At 56.2% G+C, this 13,807-nt stretch overlaps 1 protein-coding gene across 1 annotated transcript in view; it reads left to right on the plus strand.

Annotated features, from left to right (window-relative positions):
• The window catches only part of ZNF710 (zinc finger protein 710), a 65,916-nt gene extending 52,901 nt beyond the window's left edge, over window positions 1–13,015 (plus strand). Inside the window, exons 2-5 of the mRNA XM_082736082.1 lie at window positions 1,533–3,024; window positions 5,796–5,987; window positions 6,494–6,668; window positions 10,328–13,015. Coding sequence (XP_082592208.1) covers window positions 1,561–3,024; window positions 5,796–5,987; window positions 6,494–6,668; window positions 10,328–10,494 — 1,998 coding nt within the window. The 5' untranslated portion in view covers window positions 1,533–1,560 and the 3' untranslated portion in view covers window positions 10,495–13,015. The remainder of the gene's footprint in view (window positions 1–1,532; window positions 3,025–5,795; window positions 5,988–6,493; window positions 6,669–10,327) is intronic.
• Window positions 13,016–13,807: the final 792 nt, after the last annotated feature.

Raw genomic sequence — 13,807 nt, forward strand, 5'->3', positions numbered from 1 at the left:
TCTGATGGGACTGCGCCGAGTGAGGGTGGGCCTTGCAGTCAGGCTGAGTGTCCCAGGCCAGGGAGGAGGCCCTCCCACATCCGGGGCACACACAGCAGTCCTGGGGAGGCCTGGAGAGGGTGCCTGGGCCCGAGGGAGGGCCAGGGAGTCCCAGGAACAGGTGGAATTTGAGGGAAGCCTGGGAGGCTGGTGGGAGGAGCCGTGTGCAAAGGCCCGTTACCCAGACTGCGCCCCCAGGAAGGCAGGGAGCCCGTGCACCAGGGTTTGGACCCCGACAGGTGAGAGCATTGGCTTTTTTAGAAGAACCGGTCAGGTCAGAGCGCGTGCCTGCGAACCTGAGGGTCGACTCTTGGTCTTTATTTCAGACAGTGCTCTCAAACGTTGGCGTTAACCATCATGGGGACTTGCGTCAGATCACATTTTACGTGGAACGCCAGTGTACAAATCAGAGGAAAGGCCTACTTTTAATCGGCATACATTTAGATATCTAAATGTGTAATACTTCGCTAATCCAGAACAATCACCTGTTAGAGAGACACAGTCGTGGAGCATCAGGCTTCATAGATAGGTGGTAACCCTGAGATCGACCTTGGCACCTGATTTATTTTTGTGTTACCTTATTTTTGCCATATATTTGTTTTCTTCCCCCCCACCTCAATATAGATAGAGATAGATCTCTATCTGTATTGATATTTTTTTTAAAAAACCAAAACGGGGTGCCTGGGTGGCTCAGTTAAGTGTCTGCTTTCGGTTCAGGTCATGATCTCGGGGTCCTGGGATCAAGTCCCGCATCAGGCTCCCTGTTCAGTGGGGAGCCTGCTTCTCCCTCTCCCTCTGCTCCGCCGCCCACTTACTCTCTCTCTCTCTTTCTCCAATAAATGAGTAAATAATCTTTATATATATATATACATATATATATATGTAGTAATAATGAAAACACATTTAAAAAAATAAAAACTAAAAACCACAACAGCTCATTCATATGGTCAAGCCCTTACTGATGGTCATGGTTGTTTAACGCCTCACTGTATGGTCTCAAGGTCTGTGTAAAATTCATTACCTTGGGGAACAAAGCCAGTGGGGCTACAAAATGTCCTGGGGGAAGGCGTATATTACGTTTGAGGAAATGGGTTCTCTAAAATCGATTTTTGAAAGAGAGGAATCTTTATTTTTTTACAATTTCAAATCAGCTTTTTGGAGGAACTCTCTGGAAGGACGTTCTGGGGAACATAGTTTGAGAACCACTGTGGAAATGCTACCTTCCTGTTAACAGGTGGGAAGACTGAGGCCGGCGAGGGGGCACAGCTTATCTGGGATCCCACAGGGAGATGGAGATGATGGGCAGATCCACAGAGGGCGTCCCCATGATGACAAGGGTGTCCTGTTCCCAAGACAGCGGGAGAAACACACCAGGGACAGACACAGCCCAAATTAGCCAAGTCTCTGCTGAACGTGTGTGTGTGTGTGTGTGTGTGTCTGTTTTGTGTGCAGCCTGGAGCCGGCTGTGTTGACGCTCCCTTCTCCTCCTGCAGCGATGCCCTCCTAGCCAGCCGCCACGGGATGGAGGGCTTCATGGACTCAGGGACACAGACGGATGCCGTGGTGGTGCTGTCCTTGGCTCAGGCTGCCGTGCTGGGCCTGGTCTCGGAAAATGAGCTCTTCGGAGCCACCATAAGCGCCGAAGCCTTCTACCCGGACCTGGGGCCCGAGCTGTCCGGGACGGCCATGGGGGAGCCCGGGCCCCCCGGCCCCGACGTCTACCAGCTGGCCTGCAACGGGAGGGCCTTGGAGGAGCCGGTGGAAGAGGAGGTGCTGGAGGTGGAGGCCGCCTTTGAGAAGCACACCCGACGGAAGACGCGGCCACCTGTACGGCTGGTGCCCAAGGTCAAGTTTGAGAAGGTGGAGGAGGAGGAGGAGCAGGAGGTCTACGAGGTCTCCGTGCCCGGTGACGACAAGGATGTGGGCCCTCCCGAGGCCCCTGCCGAGGTGGCCGGCGGCGGTGGCGAGGCCCTGGTGCAGAGCAGCGCTGTCAAGATGATCGACCTGAGCGCCTTCAGCCGCAAGCCCCGGACACTGCGCCACCTGCCCCGAGCCCCGCGGCCAGAGCTGGACGCCACCGCCTACGACCCCCACTTCCCCGACCCGGCCCGGGATGGCTTCCCAGAGCCCGGCGTGGCGCTGCCTGGACCGGAGCCCCTGCCGTCCTCCGAGTGTAGCTTCGAGGCGCCCCACCTGGCCCCACTGGGCGACCCCGAGGCCCCCGCCCTGGAGTCGCCAGAGCCCGTGAAGCCGGAGCAGGGCTTCGTGTGGCAGGAGGCCAGCGAGTTCGAGGCGGACGCGGCCGGCTCCACAGTGGAGCGCCACAAGAAGGCGCAGCTGGACCGGCTGGACATCAACGTGCAGATCGACGACTCCTACCTGGTGGAGGCGGGCGACCGGCAGAAGCGCTGGCAGTGCCGCATGTGCGAGAAGTCCTACACGTCCAAGTACAACCTGGTGACGCACATCCTGGGCCACAACGGCATCAAGCCGCACTCGTGCCCGCACTGCAGCAAGCTCTTCAAGCAGCCCAGCCACCTGCAGACGCACCTGCTGACGCACCAGGGCACCCGGCCCCACAAGTGCCAGGTGTGCCAGAAGGCCTTCACGCAGACCAGCCACCTCAAGCGCCACATGCTGCTGCACTCGGAGGTCAAGCCCTACAGCTGCCACTTCTGCGGCCGCGGCTTCGCCTACCCCAGCGAGCTCAAGGCGCACGAGGTGAAGCATGAGAGCGGCCGCTGCCACGTCTGTGTGGAGTGCGGCCTGGACTTCTCCACACTGACGCAGCTCAAGCGCCACCTGGCCTCCCACCAGGGCCCCACCCTGTACCAGTGCCTCGAGTGCGACAAGTCCTTCCACTACCGCAGCCAGCTGCAGAACCACATGCTCAAGCACCAGAACGTGCGGCCCTTCGTGTGCACGGAGTGCGGCATGGAGTTCAGCCAGATCCACCACCTGAAGCAGCACTCCCTCACCCACAAGGTAGGGGGGCTTGTGGGGGGGGTACCAAGCCACCTGCACTGGGGGGGAGGGTTGCCAGGGGGGAGGGGGGCTCTAGCCACTTGCCCTCCTGGGACTGTTGGGGGAGGGGACCTAGCTGCCGGCCCTCCCTGGGGGCTGCCCTGGCGCCTCTGCTCCTCCCCCCCACATCCTCCCCAGCACCTCTCCTTCCCCCCAAGGGGCCTGGCCCCAGGCCTGAGGCTCTTCCCTCTCCTCCTGCAGGCCTTGTCCAGTGCTCCCCAAAGTCCTGCTTCAGATCCCTTAGGGAGCTATAGAGACGGGAGGCAGATGAACCTGTCATGTTTATAATTACATATTCTTTCGGAGTCGTATTAGAAAAAAAATACAGTTGAAACTCAGGGCTTTTTTTTTTTTTAACAGTAAAACTTAATTTTTGAAGTTTTTGAATAAAATGTTGGAGAAGCCCCAGCAGGCCCTGGGGAACCCAGTTGGAGAACCTCCGAAGCAGCCAGCCCTCCCAGAGGGCGGAGGCCACAGGGCAGTGGACGAGACGGTCAGAAGTGGAGGTTTTCTTTGCTCCTTGTAATTACCGAACTGTGTCCAAACCTGTGGTTTCCCTTTAGGAAAAAGCTTAAATATATTTCATTTTAAAAGGGAACCGAAAGAAGGAAAAATATCTGTTATGGAAAAGGACACAAACCAGGCAGAGCGATTTGTAGGGATGAAAGATGGAGCACACTGGCCTTGTCCACTGTGTCCTCGAGACATTACTTTGACCCACTGTCCCCCACCACCCTCTTCCTCCCCACAAGCCACCCTGCCTTTCAGCCACTGTCACCCCTTCCGAGAGGGCCTTCTGTCCAGGCTGATGGAATGAGGCCTTTTGGGTCCCACAGCCTCACTCGGCCCTCAGCTTACACCATCGTCTCCACCCTGAATCCAACCAACTTCACGTTTTGCAGCTCAACGTGCAAGAGCTCCCTTGTTCCATAATGGCAGCTGTAGGCCCCTCGGGGTCCAGCCTGCGTCCTCACCTCTCCCAGTGGACGCTGCAGCGAGTGGTGGGGTTGGGGGTGACTCCCTCCTTCCCCACCCGGAGACTATCTTCCTCTAGAGCAGAGATGACTTGTAGGCTTTGGCCGCTGCTCCCCAGTCAGTAGGGTACAGCTGCCCAGAGTGTGATGTTAAGAAGGATTCTGAAGCTGAGTCCAGGCTCGGCCATAAAAGTGGGACCGTGTGTCGAGTGAAACCAGACGACTGACTGACTTCATGTCTGCAGGGGGCGGTGGTGGGAACCATAAGCACATGGACCCTCTCTGTGCCATTTTTCTTCTCTACTAAAAAGCCCCATAAGTCTGCAAAGTGTTAAAAGAGAAATAATACCGTGAAGAAAATCCGAGAACAAAAATCAGAGGCCGGCAAGATGGAAAACATGCCTGTCGTCAGTCTGGATTTGCACAGTGCGTGCATATATGTACTTAGGGAGTCAGCGCCCGGAGGTGGGGCCCCCTGGTGGTCAGACACATCTTCAGTGTGTCCCCCGAGTCCAGGTACAGGACACACAGCCCCGTCTGCTGAAGGAGGTAGACAGAGGCGCTGCCACCTTGTAATACAAAACTCACGTAAGCAGTCTGGACAGCAGCTGTGACCCCAAACACATGTCTGTCCCACTGGGGGTCTACTGTGTGACTGGCTCAGCAGAGAGATCAGGTCCCCGCATTTGTCCTGACTTTATTCCCCCCAACAATACGTCGGACCTCCTGTGCTCACAACACCCTGTCCCATTCTGGGGTCCCCTCCAGACCGTGGACAAGCCTGTTACAGTCAAACCAGAGGCTTTGCCACTGGAAGCATTGTCTCCCGGGGCAGGTGTCCCAAACTACTTCAATGATAAGAATCATCTCAGCAACCTGTTGAGACCAAAGATTCCTGGGCCCGGCCCCTCCAGGGAGGAATCTTCCAGAGACTGTGTGAGCAACAAGGCGGTTGGTTCTTATCACCAGGGAAGCTTGGGAAACTCTCAAGGGGTAAACTAGATGGGCTCCAGAGGTTTGAGAACTCTGCATTCAGATGAAAGTGTCATTTTTCTTTCTTTCTTTTTTTTTTTTTTTTAAAGATTTTATTTATTTGACAGAGAGAGACACAGTGAGAGAGGGAACACAAGCAGAGGCTTAGGAGAGCTCCCGAAGCGGGGCTCAATCCCAGGACCCCAGGATCACAACCCAAGCTGAGGGCAGACGCTTAACTGACTGAGCCACCCAGGCGCCCCTGAAGTGTCATTTTTTCCTTAGTGTCCATACTTTCCATCAGATTGTCAAGGGGGGTCCGTGAGCCAGAAGGACCGCCGAGACAGAACACTAAGGGGAAAAACACATACATGTGCCCTTGACCTGAGGACAGTCCACCAAGCTGTGGCTGTCTCCTTGACCACAGATCCCAGATGCCTGGCATGATGCTTCCCAGTAGATGGTTCCTGGATGAACGAATGAATGAGTATACACATTTGCCTTGGGGCAGACCTAGAGGTATACCTGCCCAGGTGGGCAGGAGACAGCAGGTGTGTGGGTAGGAACCGGAAGGCTTTCTGGAGACGGTGGCCCTGTCCTGACATTCTCCCAGTGGCTTTCCACGAGTGGGACCCATCCAGAACACCCCCAGGAAGTCGGTTTCTGGAAGCCGTGCACACACTCAGACACTGTGCCCCTACCCCTGCACACACCCACACTCTTCCAGAGGCTGTGCCCATCGTGTGGCCTGACCATCATCTCTACCCCCACCCCCACCCCCTCCAGGGCGTGAAGGAGTTCAAGTGTGAGGTGTGCGGCCGGGAGTTCACCCTGCAGGCAAACATGAAGCGACACATGCTGATCCACACCAGCGTCCGGCCCTACCAGTGCCACATCTGCTTCAAGACCTTCGTGCAGAAGCAGACCCTCAAGACCCACATGATTGTACACTCGCCTGTGAAGCCATTCAAATGCAAGGTATGGGGCTGTCAGCGTCCCTGGGCAGGACATCCCCAAGGGTGGCCCTGGGTGGGCATGATGGCGGCAGCTGGGACCTGCCCAGAGCTGACCAAGCAGGGGGAGCCCAGTTTGGGGTGAAAATGCCGAGGCTCAGGGTTGCGGGGGTGGGTCACCGTGGGTCATGGTGTTCAGAGCCTATATGCTGTTGAGGTGGTATTTTTTTGGAAGGTGGGGAGGGGGTGAAGGTCCTGGCACAGCCAGAGGGGAGAAGCCCAGGCATGGGACTCAGTGTGGCTGGAGACCCCAGCCCTGGGTTTCTGGTAACTCTGGCTCAGGTAGAGTAGAGCAGTGACCTTGGTTCTATGACTCTCAGGCCTCTAGGGTTGGTCACCTAGGAAAGGACAGAGTGAGCACTGTCCATAGCGAATGAGATTCAAGCCCCCGCAGGGAGGTGGGAGCGGGCTGGGGGTGGGAGAGGGGCGGGCCCCCCGGAAGGCTCCTGATGCCCAGTCGGCGTGTTGCAGGTGTGTGGCAAGTCCTTCAACCGCATGTACAACCTGCTGGGTCACATGCATCTGCACGCGGGCAGCAAGCCCTTCAAGTGCCCCTACTGCTCCAGCAAGTTTAACCTCAAGGGCAACCTGAGCCGGCACATGAAGGTCAAGCACGGTGTTATGGACATCGGCCTGGACAGCCAAGGTGGGTGGGCCACGCACAGTGGGCGGTGCCGGAGCGGTCCCATCACAGCTCACTCGGGAGCCTCCTGTCCAATCAGGGGCCGGGGAAGGCTGGCCAGGCCTGAGACCTCACTGGGCTGGGCTGAGGGCTGGCCGGGAGGCGCCCTGGAAGGTGGTGCTGGCGATGGGGCGTGTATGTATGCTTCAGAGGACTTCAGCGGGCTCACGTAAACTATGATAAATAAAAATACTAACCACTATTGATTGAGTGCTGACTGTGTGCCAGGCCTTTATTAACTCAGGGGCTCCACATGGGGAGGTCGGCTCTGCTAATCATACCCATCTTAGAGATGCAGAAGCTGAAGGACAGAGAAGTTAGGTACTCAGGGAGGATCACAACACCTAGGCGTGGGGGGAGGACAGACACTTGTATGACTGTGACAGTGACATTTAAAAGAAAAAAAAAGCTTGGCTGGGAAAGGAAATAACAAAAGGGGATAGGGCAGTCAGAGAGATGAGGGAAGCTGGGTGAGGTCCCAGTCCCATCTACGGGAGGGTGTGTGGACAGCCCCAGGGAGAGCTCTGAGCTTCCCAGCAGCCAAGGCAAAAAGTGTGACCACAATCCATCACACTTTTCATGGTGCTTGCCAAAGACCATGTAGGCCACGCACTTAGAGGAGGAGCCTCACCTCTGCAGTCGGTAGCCGTTTCATAGGCTGGTGTTGTGACATCCCTAAGTGTGAGCGACAGCCTGTGCCCTCCACATTCATCAGTTGTGGAAGAACATTAGTCTCTCTGGCCTTATTGAGGGAAGAAGGGACTTTAGAGATTCTACTGGAAGAAAGAGCTGATAGCACTTTGGAAAGGCTCCCTGGGTGGTCTGGAGCTAGCTGACTGTCCGGCATGCCTTCTCAGACCACATAGCAGGGAACAATATGGGTGAGTTAACCTGCCTGGATGACATTACTCGCAGGCAGTCAGTCAGAGGTTGGGTATGGCTGCGGGCACCCTAACTTGGTTTTGCAGCAGCTAACCAGGGAGTGGCCTGGGTTTTCTGGCAGAAACGGATGCCTTCAGTTTTCTATTCTTGTGAGCAAGGATGCAACCCCATTAGCTGCACAGACGTGCTCTGTGCAGCCCCTTCCAACTCAGAATGTGGTATGAGAACCAACAGTATCAGCATCGCCTGGGATGTTGCTGGAACTGCAGACTCAGCCCTCCCTCACACCTGCCGAATCAGAATCTGCATTTCAAAAAAGATCCCAGGGCAATCTGTCACACAGTAGAGTTTTAGAGGCCCGAACTTTGGTTTGCATTGGAATCACCTGGAAATCTGTTAAAACAAATGGCAGGGCTCCACCCCCGGAGCATCTGAATCTGTAGGTCTGGGATAGGGTTGCAGAATTTGCATTTTCAGCAAGTTCTCAGGGGATACCAAAGCTGCCAATGAAGGACCTCACTTGGAGAACCTTTGATCTGGACTCTAAAGGTCTGATTCTCTAACTTGGCCGTGCATCGGAAGCACCTGGGGAATTTTTAAAATGCTGATGCCTGAGTCCCAACTCCAGAGAGTCCGAAGTAAGTGATCTGGCATATGGCCTGGGATCAGCACTTTAAAGCACTTTAGATAATTCTGTGTGTACTAGGGTCTGACTAGCCACAGTCTGGCAGACCCACCATGTACCTAACCCAACCAGGAGGGACCGGAGCAGAATTTGTCCTTTTGGAAACAGCTGTCCCTGCACACGTTGTCCCCAGGGAATGGTGGAGGCACACACTCTTTCTGTCTGAGGTCAGTAACAGGGATGCATAGGACTGTTTTCTTCCTGACTTCTCCAGATGACAGGCAGTACAGGAGTGATTGGCACTGGAATGGCTGGGACCCAAGCCAGCCTGCCTCTCACATACAACCTTGGTCTAAAAAGCTCGGGCTTCACACTGATGTAGGAGAAAGGCAGTGTATATTCTAGAAGGAACCATCTAATAAACTGGAACTCTAATTTGGGAGATGGATCAATGTCCTTATAAAAAGTGGTATGCTATTAGCTTGTTTTTAATGTTTAATCAAATGCATTATATGATGGTATGGCACTAGGATTTTCAGGAAGACACAGCCTAGTGTCTTCAAGATTTCAAACTGCTGACCCTGTTTTATAAAGTCAGGAAGACTCATGGTGGGTCAGATGCTCTGGGCATGCCTAGTAGACCTGCCACACTCAGACTGACGTAAGCAATAATGAAGTAGATTCACAAAGAACTCGAAATCCCGGCCGTCTTCAGAGTTGGCTGATTGAGCCCCTCAACAATGACACCAGGATGAGGTTCCCTGTGTCTGTTCACAGCATTAGCTCTGATTAGCTCTGATTTTCCTCATGGTCACAAGATGGCTGCCATTGCCCTTCTTTCCTTTTGCACAACCAGTGGGAAAGTAAGAGACTCTTCCCTTTGCTCTGTGAAACTGATGAGAATTGTGTGAACTCAAAAAATGTACAAGCAGGCCTCTCCTCATGATTCACTGGCCTGAATTCATTCCTGAACCACTCGTTGACAAGGGACAGAATTGCCCTTAGACCACTGGTTCTCAGCTGGGGGTGAGTTTGCCCCCTGGAGACATTTGGCAAAGTGCAGAGACATTTTTGGTTGCTGTCCCTGCAGTGATGCTACCAGCATCTGGATGAGACCAGGGAAACTGCTAGCCATCATACCATGCACATCCTAGTGCCCCCCGCAGCAAAGAATTCTGGCCCCAAATGTTAATAGTGCCAAAACCCTGCCTTAGACTTGTTAGGGCCACCCCCTTGACCGGGGTCTGTTTGTCCCCAAAACACATCACTTCTCCTAGGTGCACTGGGACTCAGCCACAGTCCTTGCCAGCCAGCTTCCCAGGGTCCCCAGATCATACCCCGGGCTTCCCTCCCTCCCTCTGATGGAAGGCAGCCCCGGGCCGCCCTGTGGAGCTTTCCATCTGGCTTTTGTTCTGACGCTAAGAACTTTATAGTAAGATTTCAAATTGACTAAATTACAAGAGGCCTCTTCGAGTTTTTGCCTCGTGCATCTCTGTTGACCTACCTTGGGTGTTTGTCCTTGAAGAGTAAGGCCCAGGGAGACCACTGGGCAGAGCTGGTTTAAAGCACTAAGGCTGGTAGGAAGCCAGAGGTTAGAAAGGGCTCCCTCTGGCCATTTGAGGCAGAGCAGCAGAGTGGATCAAAACAACAGCTGGGTGCCCTTTGGCAAGTTGATTAACCTCTCTGAACTTCCTTTTGGCCTCCTCCATGGGATTGCTGTGTGTGTTCAGGAGACAGTGTTTGGAAAGTTCCAGGTATGCAGTAGGGGCTAAATGGGTGTATAAACATGATGTAGAGCCGCAGGCTTTCATGTGGCCAAGGGGATCAATGCAAAACACTGCAGAGGATGCATAGGAGGGCAAACGAGAGTTCAAGGCCAAGCCTGCACCGCTCCCCCTTCCCCACGCCCCCCTCCCCACCTTCAGCGCTCAGGTCTGGTGACACATCTGAGAAGCCTGGGGCTTCCTGGCACAGGAAGGAAGAGAAGCCGTGGAGAATCCTCTGGAAGCAATGACTAGGAAGCCCTTTCTTGACAAAGGCCCTCGGCGTCCGTGTAGAAGTGACTGGCTCTTCCCGGGAGGCAGCCTCCGGGCCTAACTGTGCCCCTGTCTTGCAGACCCCATGATGGAGCTGACGGGCACTGACCCCTCCGAGCTCGACAGCCAGCAGGAGATGGAGGACTTCGAGAACGCCTACGCCTATGCCGGTGTGGATAGCAGCGCCGAGGCCAGCGTCCTCACCGAACAGGCCATGAAGGAGATGGCCTACTACAATGTGCTATAGCACAAGCTGGGCCATCCAGAGGGGGCGGGGAGGGCGGGGGATGTGGGGGGAGACCCACGTGCTGCGGGCCACCCCTCCCGCAGCGGAGAAGCTACTGCCCCACGGTCCTAAGCCCTCCTTCCCTCCCACCGAGTCGTTTGCACCACTAGGGACTTGTAGACCAAATGGAGACTGTACTGGCCTCAGCTGTGACCCAGGCACAGGCCCCAGGCATCTGGGGAAGGAAGGAGAACACAGGGGCCCAGCTCTGGGTCGCCCTGGCCTGCTGCTGTGGGAGAGCGGGAAAAATGCTGGCGGGGGCCATATGGGGCCAAGACACTAGGGCCCAGGTCCTCAGGTCTGTCCAGGCCCCACAGAGCTGGGGCAGCGGTGTGAGCGGGGCCTCCTGAAAGCTCCTCAGGGGTCCTGGCACTGGAGGAAGACAGAACTTGAGCCTGGCCTTGTTTCCTTTTCCCACCAACTCCTGCCTCTAGGGATGTCTGAGCTCCTGTGCTGGTCAGCACTGCCCGCCCCACCCCCACCCTATTCCCCCACCAGGCCCTGGGCTGGGAACCGCTCAGGCCCCAGAGCCCCCTTCCCCACCCCATCCGTCAACAGCCAGGCAGGACCCCCTGCCTTCTACCTCCTGGTGCCTCCCACACTCTCCGGAGCCAGGCATGCATGCAGCCCGGTCCTGGCCTCAGGAAAGCGGGGTATAGCCCAGCCCCCAGCCGGTGTCCTCCCCAGCCAACCCCCCGAAGGCCCCCACCTTCCAGCAGTTTGAAAGTGGGTGTCCCTAAAGTAGATTGCAGCAGTTGTCATCCAGTTCCTTGCTGAACGGGTCACTGCACCAGGGTCCCCCGATGTTGAGTAGAGCAGGGACGTGCCTTTGGCTGGGCACTTGCTAAGCAGACGGAGGCCCCTCAAATGAGGGGCAGGGGACCGAGAGGGGCTGTCCTCAGAGGCGGCCCAGGACCACCTTGGGGGTGGCTGGGGTGCTGTATTATTGACAAGTATCCGTGTTGAGGAAGCAGGACAGCCAAGAGTCAACAGGTTCCCAAGAAGAGCCACTTAGTTAAAAAGAAAATGAAGACCATAGAGAAAAAAAAAAATTTTTTTTGAGCAAATGGGGTATTTTGAAGGTAATTTATTTTGTTTTCCTTTCCACTTCTGTGTAGCCTATTCTTTTCTGATGGAGATCATTTTCTTTTTCCAAACGGAAGCTCCCTCATGTGCTGTGCGTGCTTCGTGCCTGCCCAACCTCGAGCGGGCAGCTGGCGGGGCAGGGCTCAGGCGCGGAGGGGACGGGCTGCCGGCGGGGAGCCTCGGGCCGGGGCAGGAGGCGGGAGGCCGAACCGGGCAGGTCCTTGTTCCCTGCCCGGCCCCTCCAGCCAGTGACTCGCGCGGCACCAGTGGCGGGAGCCGCTTGGTTCTGCTCAGCCGGCGGCTCGCTCCCTCGCTTGCCCGCTCTCCTGGCCTCTGTCCCCAGGCCAGCTCCCGCCCTGGGAACTGAAGACAGGCCGCCCGGGGCATGAAATAGCACATTCAGGAACCGCTAGGGCACCCGGACTCCTGCCCGCTCGCCTCCCGAGGCCTCGGTGGGGAGGGGCAGGCGGGGCTGTCCCCAAAGGCGCGAAGGAGGTGAAGCCACCAGCTTCAGCCCGGAAACCAGGAAAGGAGGGGTAACAGCCGGGGTGGACGGGAGGACCAGCCGGAAATGCAGCTGCCCCCAAAGCTGTATCCTTAGTGAAGGACCAAGCCAGGCTTCAGGGTGGCTGTGATCAGGACTGAGGGAGGACAAGGTGGCCTCGGGAGCAGGCAGCCAAGTGCCCCTTCCTTCTCTGCTAAACCTCCCGCTAAGAGGCAGCAGACAAGAGAGCTGGGGGCTCACGGGAGCCTTTCCCCTCCAGAACCCCGAGGCCCTCCCCCCGGCCCCCCAGGTGCCCGCCATGATGACCCTCAGGTGGCAGTGACCCCGTCACTGTAGAAGACATTTTCTCCTGCTGAGCAGAAGCCTCACCCCCTGCAAACTACCTCTTCCCACAATGTCTTTCTCCCCTGGTACCAAAAAGAACCCTGTACCTCCTCGTCCTCCTCCTCTTTCCTGCCAGTGCAGTGGCCTTGGTCATGGAAACCCAAGGGAGTAGGTCTGCCCCCAGGGTGGGGCTGTCCTTTCCTCCCCCAGCCCCGCCATCAGCACCGGCCCTCTGCGAGGTTCGATACTTGAACGCCCCCCTGCCCTGTGCCTTGGACCCGGGCAAAGCGAAGAGAAGGAAACAGCACAACTCACACACCGGAGCTGGGGGGTGGTCTCGGCAAGGCTCCTGTCCTCACCCCTCCCTCGACCTTTCAAGAGAGGCACCGGCGCGGCCTCTTGGGTGACTTGGAAACTCCTGGACATATTCCATCCTAACTTATTTTGACGTGTATACAAACCACCTGTTTAGAAATTCCACTTGTGCAAAGCCCTACTGTGTTTTTATGTTCCTGTTTAAAAGAGAAGTTTACTTAGCAATAATTATAAATAAATGAATATTCTTTAGCGAGGTGACTGTGAGTGCTTCTTCCCCTGGTTCTTGAGGACTCGGTCCTCACCCCTCCCCCACAAGGAACCCGCAACAAGGCTTTCCAAACCCCGCACAGCAGGGGGAATCTCTCTCCAAGGAGGGGAGGAAACCCAGACCATCCTTTGCCTCATTGGGGATGGCCACCTGCAAGGGCCAGGTGCCTACCGGGAGCTGCTCCCAGAGCCCCCCAAGAGCCCAGGGCCCAGGCCCCAGAATTCCCACCACCTGCAGAGGAAAGCCACTTTCCCTCCTGACCCAACAGGGCACCAGGACCGAAGCCAGTTCACAATGCCAGACTGCACTCGGAGGCTGCCAGCTCCTTGTGATGGGCATGAAAGGGCCGGAAACCTTGCGCTTTGCCCCGGGAGATGGGCCTATGCGGAGCTAGCACACCAGCTTTCCTCCTACAGCCCCGGGAAGTTCCGTGGTATTGGCGAAGAGAGTAAGTAGTCCCTCGACCAGATGGAGGCCACCAGAGCGAGTGGGGGCTAAAAATCCAGGCTCCCAAGGTCCCAACTGTCCAGTGTCAGGAGCCAGGAGAATCCTCCCGTGACTGGGGAAATGGACTTAGGGTTGCCACGTATATATTGTAGCAAGTGAAGGGGACCAGACACCAAGTCGAATGCAATCCCTGCATGAAAGCCAGCCCTTCTGACGGATCTCTCCAGCTTTACAGCAACTTGATAATCTTACCTTTCCGGTTTTGCCGAAGAACAGTGAAGATGAACCTGAGTCTGGAACCCAGTGGTCTAGACTGCGCGCCAACC

This window comes from Mustela nivalis (genome assembly GCF_964662115.1).
Source record: "Mustela nivalis genome assembly, chromosome: 6".
NCBI lineage: Eukaryota > Metazoa > Chordata > Mammalia > Carnivora > Mustelidae > Mustela > Mustela nivalis.